Source organism: Emys orbicularis, chromosome 16 (genome assembly GCF_028017835.1).
Source record: "Emys orbicularis isolate rEmyOrb1 chromosome 16, rEmyOrb1.hap1, whole genome shotgun sequence".
NCBI classification, from domain to species: Eukaryota; Metazoa; Chordata; order Testudines; family Emydidae; genus Emys; species Emys orbicularis.
The window spans coordinates 22,280,570-22,294,443 of NC_088698.1; the positions used below are offsets into that span (position 1 = coordinate 22,280,570).

Here is a 13,874-nt window from a genome sequence, read left to right on the forward strand (position 1 = left end):
TGTTTTTATTTGGATGTGTGCGGAGGGAGAGGAGCGGGGGAGCTGTTTAATTTTTAGACGATCGGGGCTCAGGACTGAAGATCTAGCTCCATGGGAGAGTTTTGTCTTAATGTATTGCAGCCGGCTGTTGGTGGGTGGATTTGGTTTACTAGCCCCGGCCGTTCTGGGGGAAGGGAGGGTTAAAAAACGAAACTGAAGAAACAGTTCATCTCCGCGAAGGGAATGCCTTCTGCGCTCTCCAGGTGACCTTTTCTGAACATGCAACCTCTCCAGCTGATTGGGTTTTATTTTGATTCCAAAGTGTGTGAAATAGAACCCTAAGTTCCCTGCAGACCCAAGCATGAGGATGTGCAATATGTGGCAGCTCCTGTCACCGTTCCTCCTCAGCCTGGCAGCAGCTTTTTCCAAAGGTAAGGAGCAATTTCTTTCTTCTTTTCTTTACGTCCAGCAGCCTCTCGTTGTGCCTTGGCTATTGTCCTCTTCTGTAGGATTTATGGCTGACACTTCTTGGGGGGGAGGGGGAAGAGGATCTTTGTGTTAGGCAAACACAAGAAGACATTCTGAAAAGAAATCGAGTGTTAATTGTCAAAGCCAACCTAAAAAAATTCCCATCCTTTCAGATCTACATTTATGACCTGTCCGCTATATCTGTGTTCATGTATACAGTGCTGGTGGACAACCTCTGATGTGGACTACAAAGGTTTTTAGTTATCTGGGTTTTTTAAATTCTTCAGGAGTACCCGAGTTTGAGTTTAAGTTCCCTAGCTTGATGTCCCATGTAATAATTCAGATGAAAGCTCCTGTATCAGTCTGATAATCTTTTACTAGAACACATGATATTAACTAACATGCCACCCTTTCAATAGAAATATAGGTTGGTTACAATTCCCAGGAGATGTTAATTATTCTGAGTTCTCCTATTAGTGATTTTAGAATTTCAATATGTTGACTTGAGTTGGAATGTTTTGACATCCTTCCTGAGCCAGTGACCTCTCTCTGTTGCCCTGGAATAAAGTTACAAAAAGGTTTACAAGGCCAAGTTACATACCGCCCCACCCACTCACAACTTTCTTGCAATCAAAATTTCTCATTTTACTCTTAAACTTCTGATGCTTGGTCTCAGCCCATAGATCAATTTATTTTTTCAATGCATGAAGAAAATCTTTTAATTCATTCTTGAGTTATCAAAATGGGGGGGGGGGAGGATAAATACATTTTCTGCTAGGAAGATATTAAGGACTTGTTTGTGCCTGAATAGCTAAAAACTGGCTCGAATGTTACTGCTTTAGAATTTACAGGCCGCCAGTCCTCAGTGAGGAAATAGTGGTCATATGAGTTTATACCTGTAATTTCTTTGTAAAAATATTTTAAATGAGTTTTGTCTATGTGCAGTGAAGTATTTTTTTAAAAAGGTTTTATGTTACATAATTGCCAGTGGCACTTCAAAGTTGCAGCACGATTATAGTGCAGTTGTATAGTGCCAGACTTAATATTATTTGTGTATCTAAAGATTGGATGATTTAAAACCTATTGACTGGAGAAAAAATTTGTGCACAGACCACAGTTCTGTATTTCTACGGTTGCACAGGTAAGGATTTTCCTTTTCCTTCTTCTATCTTTAAAACAAATTTAAGAACTCCCAAAACAACCCAAAATACTTTAAAGTTGCACTCATATAGGGGTTTGCATTTAAACTTGCAAATGAAAACTCACTAAAGTCAGGGAATAGAAAGATTATGATTCTTGCTCTAAGGTTACTTCATTCACATTTACAAATCTGTAGTTTTTGATCTCTAGTTAGGCTGCCAAATGTGTATTTTACTACAAGCAATGTCTGTAGTTTTAGTCAATAAACACTGCAGTGAGACTATAAACTTTTTCATTTCCTGTATTTTTGGGTGTATTTGCAACCTTAACACTGGATTAACAGAGGGTTTGCATTTGATTGAAACTCATTGCAACCTTGAAATAAAAGTGGTATTTGAGACCCATAGAATTTATTTGCTTGAAATTGATGGTTTGCTGGTTGGATCAGAAATTATACACCTGAGATTTTATTTTTAACTATTAAACCACCCAGCACTATTTTGAAAGATAAATCTGGGCAGAAAATTGAATTTGGTAAGGATATTTTGTTAAATAAATCTACTAATGCAAAAACTACAACCTGAGGTTTCTTATACAAACTGTGAAGTCTCATTAAGTCTAGTACCTTTTGAATTACGTACACCTGATCCTACTAGTAGTTCTTCTAGAATCACTGGTGTTGCTTATTTTGCATTTTAGAGTTGATAACATGCTGTTGTATGGTTGCTGGGTCTGTGTATTGTGTTGTGATTTAGAAAAAATATTCCAGGTACATAGCTATTTTCATATCTGGTAACAGACTCAGATCTTATTATGGTGTCTTAGAACAATCAGAAAGATCAGAGGTTTCTAGAGACTTACAATATGAATTAGAAGACACTGTGCAAAAGGTTGATCTCCCTAACAGAAGGAAAACTGAAAAAATAATCAGTCTTGATTATTGCTACAGGGCATAATTCTTTGTTTGCTGCCTTGTTGTTGCTAATAGAAATACTTCTTTCATTTATGACATTATGGCAAAGTTTTAGTAAGCGAGAGAGATTTTTTTTTTTTAACATGCAATAGCAATCAGTTACCTATTGTGTGTATATAGGTCTGTTGCTGATTACTTTGAAGCATGGCAACAAGGCTTCCTTACTACACGTTTCCAAGACTTGAAAAGCACCATTTATGGGTTTTGCTTTGCTTTTATCCTGTGAAGGGGGAAATTAGTTCAAGCTCAAGAGGTGAAATGTTGTCATGTTTTCTGTAATGAGTTCAGCATTCTCAGCAGAACTACTTGCGAATGATGATGTGATGTGTGTACCTAAATATGTACGGTATGTGGCTATACAATTCCAGTTATGGTCCCAAATCCTGCTCCCAGTCAGTTAGTTTTGCCATTGATATCAATGGGAACAGAATCCGTCTCCAACTATAGAAAACTTCTTCAGAGATTTTCAGTAGTGAAGTTCTGAATCTGTTGTAACCAAAAATAAACAGGCTCAACCACAGGGACATTTGTCCATGGTTTTTAATACTAAACAGATGCTTGTTTAAAGGACAAAACTCTCATTGGCTTCAATGGGGTTAGGATGGGGCCTTTGATAACTCCTCTAACAGCAAATATCTCTTTAGGGCCCAGTCCTGCAATGAGCTGAACATTACCAATGGGAGCTGAGCACGGGTGTTGGAACAATTTTCATAGTGGGGGTGTTGAGCGCCATTGAACCAAACTGTAAACCCTGAATATAATGGAAACCACTTCAATCCAGGGGGTGCGGTAGCACCCCCCGCACTGCTAGTTCCAGCAGCTATGGAGCTGAGAGGCGTTACGCATGCACATTTGGCCAATAAAACCCTCTGTCAAATGTTGGAGATCCTTCATTTTAAACCAGTGGTCCTCAAACTTTCCAGACGACTGTACCGCTTTCAGGAGTCTGATTTGTCTTGCATACGCCAGTTTCACTCACTTAAAAACTACTTGCCTACAAAATCAGACATAAAAATATGCCACAGCACACTATTACTAAACAATTGCTTACTTTCTCATTTTGTCTGTATGAAATTTTAGTGGGTACTGACTTTGCTAGTGCTTTTTATGTAGCCTGTTGTAAAACCAGGCAAATATCTAGATGAGTTGATGTACCCCTGGAAGATCTCTGCGTACCCCTGGTTGAGAACCACTGCTTTAAACAACAGCCCCAAGTTGAGATGAGCAAAAAGGTGCCAGCAAGAGAATGTCAAAGTGGTCTTTTGCCCTCCTGCATTGTCCTAAGCATGCCTTGTCCTTCTCCTCCATCATCTGTGGGGCAGACATATTCCTGTGAGATCATTTTCCAAGGCAATTTCTTCTTTGGCCATAAAGCTTCTGTTTAGATTTTCTGTTTCCCCCAGGTGCTGAAGACCATTTGTTATCAAATGTAGGGGCATGGCAGACTAGTTAGATAGGATTACTTTCCTAAGGGTGTTCCCCACAGGTTTGAGAGATGGAATTCCACTTGCCGTGATGCCAATCTCCTAATTTAGGAAAGGAAAAAGAATCTCCCAAGGAGCAAAAACAATACCATTTGATTGGACTGTTTTAGATATAAACATCTGATAGAAGCAGATGGCTATTTGGATACAACAAATGTTCTCCTGTTTTTGTTTTATATTATTAATGTTGTATTTTATTGTTCTTTGAACCCTCCCAATAGTGTCAGTTACATCACATAATCCCCCCCCTCCTTTTTTTTTTTTTTGTACACATAGGGCCAAACTTTAGCCTTGGTTACATCTGCTCAACTCCATTGACTTCCATGGGGTTACACAGAAATGGTCGACAGCTCATAAGAAATACCCAGTTACTGCAATTAGTCTGCATGAGAGGTGGGTCATAGTTGTACAGGAAGTTAATTACCTTGGTACTCACTCCTGCATCTTGTTTTCAGTGGGAATAATGAGTGCACAAAGAATACAGGCTCGAGCTCTTTGCTTATGTTTCTTTTACGTTCCCATCTTCCACTAAGTTGTGAGCCATTTCTGAAAGAGCTCCATGGGCATATTTCCGAGTGATGTCAATGGGAGCTCTGAGAATGGGGAGTTTATTGTGAATAAGAATATTGAAAATGGAAATATAAAGTGCATGCACACATGTTTCAATACAACTTCTTTTGGAGCATTACTCTGAAACATTACAGGATTTATTTTATTGGTAAGGGATAATTGTTCTGTATTTGCTGGTTGTGGTTGTAATTAAAGAATCCTGAGTTTGATTTAAAAACAATGTTTCTCTTTTTCTTTTAACTCTTTCTGGTATCTTCAGACAGGAGAGCAGGGTTGAATTTCACAATTAGTAGGTCTAGTCAACATTTCACAGTCTGTGATTTGTTTTGTTTTGGTAACACAAGCTTGTTTTTGATAAGGAAACAAATATTCTTTCTGTTAATGTCACAATAGTAATAACACTTTTGGGAGTCGGTTGTCAAAAATGTATCTGTTGATGTAGCTGCATAACTTTAAATTGGTATTTATGGCTAATTTATCATACGTTGAAAACAGTCTTCCCTCCCCACCGTGTGGGTGTGGGTGTGAGAGAGAGAGAGAGAGCGCGCGCGCGAGAGAGCTGGTGGAATGACTCAGCAGAAACAAACCACAGATGCAATCAGCAAGGGTTTTTCCTCAAGTGCTGTTGTCTATAGCCGGAAATCAAAACAAATTTGCTTAAGCCCCCCAAAAAGGTACAGCAGCCCCAGCCTGAGGTTCAAGCCAGTTTGGTGAAACAGGCATTCTCTCACTGTCCCACCTGCAGCTAATGTATAGTCCTTCGGGATATTATGCCAGGGTGGGGAGTAACGTTAACCCCTTGGTCATTGTTTGCACCTTGACATGATGTGCATCTGGGAGAAGCTCTGTGCTGCTTTCTTTTCATCTCAGCATGAACAGAACAAAAATAATAAATTCAAATGAAACTAAATAGTTCCACAGAAAAGCCGGTGTTTTATTTGCCAGCCACAATACTCACTTAATGCAATTTTTCCCCTGTAATGTTCTCATTTTTACCTCTGCTTTTTCTTTTATTAGTTCCATGGGACCAGCAGGCTCTATGACACCAACCAGTGTTTTAGATATTAATAAAAGCAGCTTTATTCAATAAAGATCATTTTTATTTAATAAAAGAGAGAATCAAAAGATAATCAGATTTTTTCATGCTGCAGTCACATTAAGTCAACCTCCTGAGGTTGTCGTAGATGCCAAGTCTGGTGGCCGTCTATCACTCGGTCCTAGGATACATAAACACAACTGCAGACAGATTGATTGCAGAGATACTGAAGAGGCAGCTAAGATTCATCGCAGGTTTAGTTTATGAAGTGTTACATTTAATTACTTGATTTTTCATCGTTCTGCGTAATGTCTCTTGCTACATTATTAATAGTAATTCAAAATTAAGTGGATTTTAAGCAGTTTGGTGACACTTAACTAGCACTGATTATCATGAGCAGGGTTAAAAATTACATATTTGAGGAAGCCAACCTATTTTTTCCTCTATGAAAAAGCAGATAAACAGCAGAAGGGGGGTTCATCTATTTTTATATTCTTGCTTTTGCCCTTTATTGAGTGAATTTAATTCTCATGAAAGAAGCTAGTCTGACAGCCCCAGGAAGTTGATGGATTGGTAGTCAATCTCTCTTCATCTTTCCCACCAGTTCTAAGATTTAAGAGGGCAGGTCAATCTCCATATCTACAATGGGCCTGATACAAAGCCCGTTGAAGTTAATGCCAAGACTCCTTCATTGGGTTTTACCTCAGACCCTCATTTCTTGGCCTCCTGGCTAAGACTTCTGAAAAAAGGTGTCAGCCAGTGCCAATTTTCATAGTGTTTCCAGTGGTGCAGACACCTGGGAATTGAGCCAACACCAGTTAAGTGTCATTTCATATACAGGCCACATAAGACTAGTCTGATGGAGATCACTCTTCACCTAGGCTTTATTTGTTGTGCTCCATTAAAGGGGAAAGGTTTGTGACAATACGGTATCATACTGAGTGACACTCCTTCACTGATCCATTGAGCCGTCCCAGATTGGTGTATTCATAGAATCATAGAATATCAGGGTTGGAAGGGACCTCATGAGGTCATCTAGTCCAACCCCCTGCTCAAAGCAGGACCAACACCAACTAAATCATCCCAGCCAGGGCTTTGTCAAGTCTGACCTTAAAAACCTCTAAGGAAGGAGATTCCACCACCTCCCTAGCTAACCCATTCCAGTGCTTCACCACCCTCCTCGTGAAAAAGATTTTCCTAATATCCAACCTAAACCTCCCCCACTGCAACTTGAGACCATTACTCCTTGTTCTGCATTACAGTCTTTCAAAGCATGCAACGGAAACCATATTTAAAACTGGCCCATGTAGACTCTCAGACGTGAATGGGCAGTGGAAAGCTGCAGGGTGCTACCGGCTCTGCAAGAAGAGCAGTGTATCGAACCAGCTTTGTGTAAAGATGGGTGCTCAGTATAGTGGAAACGATAGTTAGGGGGCCAGGGAGAGCCATGGAAAGGAAACCAGCACTCTCTGTACCAATCCCAGTGCATGCTAGAAAGCAGTGCAAGGAAAAGTGTCCTATCTAGCTGTAGGATGACCAGATAGCAAGTGTGAAAAATCGGGACAGGAGGTGGGGGGTAATAGGTACCTATATAAGAAAAAGCCCCCAAAATCGGAACTGTCATTATAAAATGGGGCCATCTGGTCACCCTATCTAGCTGCCTGAGGCGGCTGTAATGTGTGCCTTTTGAGCTGCGTGTTGTCAAGGTAGGGAGACAATTGGGCAGGCAGTGTGCAGGCCACTGGCTGAGAAACAAAGCAGATGTCCAGATAATCACACAGATGAGTTCTCATGTCCATTGTATGCCAAAGAAATCCTTTGAATCAGCGAGCTCGGTCTTGCCTGCTGCTAACGGATCTCAGAGCTACTCTCTGTGGTGCTTAATATCCCTATTTTTCTTTTTATTTAGATTTATAAAGCACCTTCCCACTGCGGTAGGTACGGTAGTCATTTATAAAAGGAAAATACACAAGAAGAAAAATCCCAAGGTACAATTAAACCGAAATAAACTGCACAGCCAGTAGTTTCAATAATAATCACCCAAGAATAAACAACAACAATAAAACAATGCCATTCAGTAGCAGTAATGCCATTCAGCTCTCAGTCAGCCCAATTATCAGAGGCCCTGGGTTGGTGGGGGACGCTGGTCTCCATACACAGCTGGGTTTGGTGAGTAATTCGATTTGTCTTCACTGTAGGCTAATGACAGTGATTTGGGTGTATTGTAGAGCCCAGCAACCCACAAATGAAATCTCTGTATTTATCCTTTTAAGTTCTGCGTCTCTGGTCCTACTGTAATAAGAATCTTGCCTGGTTTCCTTTAATTAGGTTGTACATAATGGTTAGTTAGTTTTTGGTGTTTACAGCAGGGACAAATATGGCTGTAAAATCATGTGGAAAAAGTAAAAAAGTTGTGAGCAGGGTTGTAATAAACTGGTGTGTGTGTGTGTGCTTGCACACCACTGCCCTCTACTAGATGAAATCAGAACTGCTCTTCTGCATGTCAGCCCTCGTACAGCTACCCATTCATGGAGATTCCCCTCTAGCTTATCCAGTTAAAACACAGAGGCTAGAGAGATGACCCATAAATCTTATGTTGCTGTTCTGGTCAAAAACCACAGGGCCAATCCTGAGGTCTTTACTCAGGCAAAACTTCCATTTGACTTGCAGCTGCATCGCCAAGCTTTTAATTTGCTATTTTAGCCACAGAAATGTTTTGTCACGGCAGGTTTTTGCCCCGACGTCTGACTGGAAAAACATTAAAAAAAAAAAAATCAAAATGGAGATTTGATTTTGTTGTAGCATACCATGATGGGCTCTGTTTTTTAGGCCACTTGTGAGCAAATGCGCAGCTGTTACATCCTCCAGCTTCAGAAGTACAGGCCCTTGACACCTGAACTGAAGAAGAATTTCCTTACATGGTTAGCAATAAAGGGCCTGTGACACAGAACTGAGCAATTCTAAGTCTGTCCAGTAGAAAGCAGCGGTGCACATTCTCAACAGCCACTTTATTACAATGCTTCATGACACTGTAAGAAAAAGGGAGTGGTAGGTGTGGGGGTGGGGAAAAGACTGCTACAGTTTTATCTCAAAGTGTGAAACTGTCTGGACCTTTTTAGTTTCATGTGGTTTTAAACCCCACGCTTTAGCAGCACCTTACTGATTACCGTGTAGCAAAATGTCCTGCCTTGTGAAGCCTCCATAGAGCATCTGGCTCATATGATGACATTAGAATAATTCATCCTAGCGTAAGTAGAGGAGAATAGTGTCACATGGACACACACAAAAGGAGTGTTTCAGAAGGTACTAACACTGTGTCAGTGGGTCCACATTATAGACAAATGCATGTGACTCTGGATTGTGACTAACTAGACTTAGAATCACAGAAGATTAGGGTTGGAAGAGAGAGCTCAGGAGGTCATCTAGTCCAACCCCCTGCTCAAAGCAGGACCAACCCCAACTAAATCGACTTCATCATTAGGCACTTGTAGGCTCTGCCTACAGTTCTGATCCTTGGCTGTTTACAGTCTGACTGTGGGTAGGATTTAGAAAGAAGCATGACTTTGTGGCTAAAAGCCGAGCACAAGGACGCAGGGTGTGTGTGCCTGGAGTTTAGTCCTAGGTCCGCTATCGAAAATCCAGGTCCCAGCTTTCTCGCCGCAGGCACCCAAAATTAGTGAATGCTTTTGAAAAGTTGGTCTTAGCTTCTCAAAACGGCAGTTTCTACATCAGTGAAAGGGTGAATTATACTGCTCCAGCTCCCAGAGACACATTGTGGGTTAATATATGTAAAGAGGTGTCCCCACATTTGAAGATGTTCCCCTGCGGCACAAAAGCAGATCACATCTCGTTTACCATTGCCTCACTGCCTCAGTCATTTACCAGTTAGGGTTCTGTTACTCGGGGTAGTTTGCCGACATCTTGGGGCAAGCACTTGTAAGGGCTCGTGACTCTAGCTGTGTCCTGCTCTCTCCTTTGTGCTTCACTGTGTCCCCTGGAGCAGTTGTCTGATACGAGATGATTTCTTGCATACTGAACACGGGCACAGCAGGAGGCTGTTACGTACTTCTGACTCTTTGACACCATCTGCCCACTAAAGTAATCTAATGGGTTTCCACTGAGCCAGGCTGCACTACAGCCCAAGGAGTCTGCTCCAGATTAAAAACAACTCTATACACCAACATTTGCTTCTCAGTTTTATAGGCGGCATACTGTATTGTCTGATATTTTAGAGGGGGAAACAGCTCTCCTTAGTATATATTAAACTAAGCAAATATGAATCGTTTGGAATGGCTCATTAGTAATAATATTTTGCAGATGTATACTGCTTTTATCAAAGTATTACAAAGACATTTACAAAAATGAATTAATGGCTGCACTTCTGTGAGGCAATTGGTCTTAAACAATAATGTCCCCATCTGTAAAACTGAGGCAGGTATTTTTTTACCTCGGTTTTACAGATGGGCACACTACAGTACAGAGAGGGGAACTGAAACACAGTGAGTTAAAAGAGTGTGAGGAAGGGTGGTCTATTGAAGAGTGCCCTGGATTAGGAGTTAGGACACCTCGGTTATAGTCCCGGCTCTGCTATTGACTTGCTCTATAACCTTTGGAAATCACTTTAGCTGTCTGTGCCTCAGTTTCCTCATCTGTAAAATAGGGAGAATGATACTTTATCATGCGTTTTACAAAGGTGATTATGTGCCATGTAAGTGGGAAGTATGGTTTATATTATTACCCAAGAATAGACAGCAAGCTTAAAGAGACAGTGTGGTTCATTGATAGGACATGGGGCTGGAACTCGGGAGACTGAGGTTCTATTCCTGACAGTGCTGCTGAGTGACTCTGGTTAAGTCATTTTGCCTCTTTTGTGTCCATTCCCTTCTCACCCTTTGTCTGCCTTGTCTACTTAGTCCCTGCTCGGAATAGCTTTCAGTCTATCTCTTCCTTTGTATTTATACAGTACCTTGTCCAGTGGAGCCCTGATCTCCATTGAGGTCTCTAGGCACTACTGCCCTACAAATAATTAATAATAACAGCAGTGCTAGGAATCAGAACACAGTATCCCAACTTGTGGATCCCTGCACTGAACACCTGACTACGTTAACTACAGAGAGGCCTGTGGGCACTGCACTAACGGGGAAAAAAGGGTCAACATAAACATATAATGAAATGCAACAGAGTGATTAAAAGATTCCAGGAGCTTAGCTCACAGCCCATCCAGCAGTGTACTGTCAATAAACCATCTAAACAGTAACCCAAACAGTAATAGTGAGTTGCTTAAAAATAGATCTGTTATAAAGAAGTCTTTATTTTTCTCCCTATGATAATCCATGTTACTGAACTATTAAAGAAACCCACTTAATTTTGAATGTTTCTATTAATAATGGAACAGACCTTTTACGTGAGAGATGCTTTATGCAGACAGCACAGTTTTATGAACTCCTTTGCTCCCTTTTTATCCCTTCAAGTGTCTGTTTTATTTTTTATTTTTTTTATTTAATCTCATACATGTCAATAAGTCAAGAGAGACAAGTGGTTCGGTAGTGGCATTAAGGTGGTCTTGCTAAAAGAAAATGAAACGCCAAATCCTGCCATTTCGAGCTGGACTCAAAATTAGTAGACACTTACGAACATTTAAGCCCAAATGACTTGCCCAGGGTAACACAGCAGTTCTTGTATCCTCTCCAGAGGACTACACTGCTTCCTATGCAGCCAGGATATGCAATGCTGGACCCTGTTTCATTGAAGGTATTTATGCAAGAAGTCACTGCAGGGTATTTTCCTCGGTCATCATCTGCCTCTTTACTGGTGAATCACTGTTGCTGTATGCTCAAAGCACAATCTTCCATGCTGTTGCAGTGAATATTGCATGCTGTTTCATGTGAATAGACCAGTAGGATAGGGAGACCTTTCCATGGGCTTCTGAGACTCTTCAGCAGATGGAACGCTCTGCAATGCATTCTCTCCCAAATGTGCACACCCAGTACTCTTTAGCTTTAGACCCCCGTTCGTTCATAGGCCCATTTGGTATCTTCACCTTCTGGAAAGCACATGTGACAGTTTTGTTTGTGGAATAGTTGGAAACATTCCTTCTCTGTAAGAGGAGCAGCATCCTGTCCGTTCATTAGTTTGGAAGCAACAGTCAATATCAGAGTGGTCCCTTTTGGAGTCTTGAAATCCCGTGCAACTTTTCCTATTTCCAGCTTTTGTTACATACTTGGACTAGCTTGCTTGAAGGTTTGTGAACCATTTCAGCAAAACTGCACCCAGGTTCAAGTGCCCCTGGCTTATGGTTAGAATCATGTGAAATTTGTGGGCATCACCAGCTTTGAATTAAATCTATTATCTTTATTGAGGTCCAGAACTCAAAGTGAAACTTGAGGACTACAAAAGCCCAGGTTAGAGCAAACCCAAAGCAAATATTTCTATAACCCCCTGAGAAACTAAATAGCTGTATTTTCATACGCTCTAGCCTGATGTTTTGACTGGTGAATCTGAGCCTCTCCTTTTTTATATTTATGCTTCATTTGTGTAATGGGTGAGATGCTAAATAAGGTTTATGCCTAGAGTCTGTGCTGAGATTACTCCTGCTGTTTCTGAAAAGACAGACTAAATTTCTACTGTTACAGTAGTTTTAAAAAAATAATATGGGAGTCAACCTGCCTCTTTGCTTGCCTTTTATTTATGCCTTTTATTTGAGTGGCATTAAATCAGAGTTATAGTGCAATAATGACTGTGGAAACATCTGTTTGTTTGATTTTCTCCCTCCTGGCATATAGTCACACTTTCCCTTCTAACAATCCGAACCAGAATAATGCATCTGCTTTGAGATATCTATATCTATATATCAGGGCCCAGGAAAGAGAGAAACCAGTATAAGTGCAGAATGCCCTATAGAGAGGACATTTGTGATGATGATATTATTTTATTATTGCTTCTAATTTATACAGTGAAATTGTAGTCACCTTTCCCATAGATCAAAACGTACAGATAATACTAAAGAATTGCCCACAAAGGCATTCACCTCAACCTACTCCCTTCTCAGTTGCTTTAGAAAAGAAGAGGCAAGATGAGGTTGACAGTTTATCAGAATGTGAACAGATCTTGGCCTGGCGGACCAAGCTGGGGAGTGACTCCCAAAACCACAGACCTCTCCCAGAGAACAATCTGTCAGCAGCTCGCTTTCAATCGAGCAGGCTCCACCTCAAGCACTTCTGCTGATCTCAACTGTGTCAGTAGCTCACAGGGAGGAGAGAGAGGGGAACCGGGTTCAAATCATCACCTTGACTTCTGCCTGGAAGCTTATTGGGAGCCAGTGCAGATCATGGAGCAAAGAAAACTCCCAACAAAAATACTACAGCGATGTTCCAAAATGTGACCGCGTACAATAACGTTCATACAGCATTTGGGGCCAATACTGTAGAATGCTATAATGTGTCATTTCCTTTAATGAATAAGTTGCTGAGTTTGTAATTACAAAGGACCTAGATACACTTTTTAACATGAACACACTAGTTGAAAATTAGCTGCTTTGTATATTTTTAATTACCATTAGTGTTTCTGAGCCAGTGAGCCATCTTGCTTAATGAAACCAAACCGGACCAAATTTGTGATCGTATGGGGATCCTGGATAAACTTTCCATCTTGCTGTAGTCCTGCTTTAACAAACATCTCAAGATGTAATATTTAAACAGAATGTTTAACTTTTAAATATCAGATTTCTATTAAAGTGAATGCTTTGGGCTTGCTTGTTACAAATAAAGGCACGTAAAAATAAAAAAGGGCAAGATGCTCAGAAAACTAGTAATAGTCTCAAAATTGCTAAGTCCATTTGCCAGTGTGCTCATTGAAAGATGTGCTTCTGGTCTTTTTAAACATTTTGACTGCTGGGCTGATATGATTGGGTGAGGTTTTCTTTTAAAGTGTCTAGTAGGAATAAAAGTTCAATGAAGTTAAGGATGTCTCTAGAAAAAACTACTATAACCTATTGTAGTCACACCTCAAAAAACAGGGAAAAAGTAATCCAGCAGAATGTAATGTACATGATTAAATGGAAGGAGAAAAATAGAGTGAGGATGTGAAGGTTCTATCTAAAAACACGTGTTGTTGCAGTTTATGAACATTGTGTAGAACTTCTTATCCACCTACCCACCCAAAAGAATATGAGTAGAAGGATTTTGGCTCTTTTTTTAATTTGTCTTGTGAATGGACATATTAATTC

At 40.5% G+C, this 13,874-nt stretch overlaps 1 protein-coding gene across 1 annotated transcript in view; it reads left to right on the top strand.

Moving 5' to 3' along the window:
* Positions 1–340: 340 nt before the first annotated feature.
* Positions 341–13,874, top strand: part of TMEM132D (transmembrane protein 132D) — a 412,093-nt gene continuing 398,559 nt past the window's right edge. Inside the window, exon 1 of the mRNA XM_065417537.1 lies at positions 341–410. Within this exon, the coding sequence (XP_065273609.1) occupies positions 341–410 (70 nt within the window). The remainder of the gene's footprint in view (positions 411–13,874) is intronic.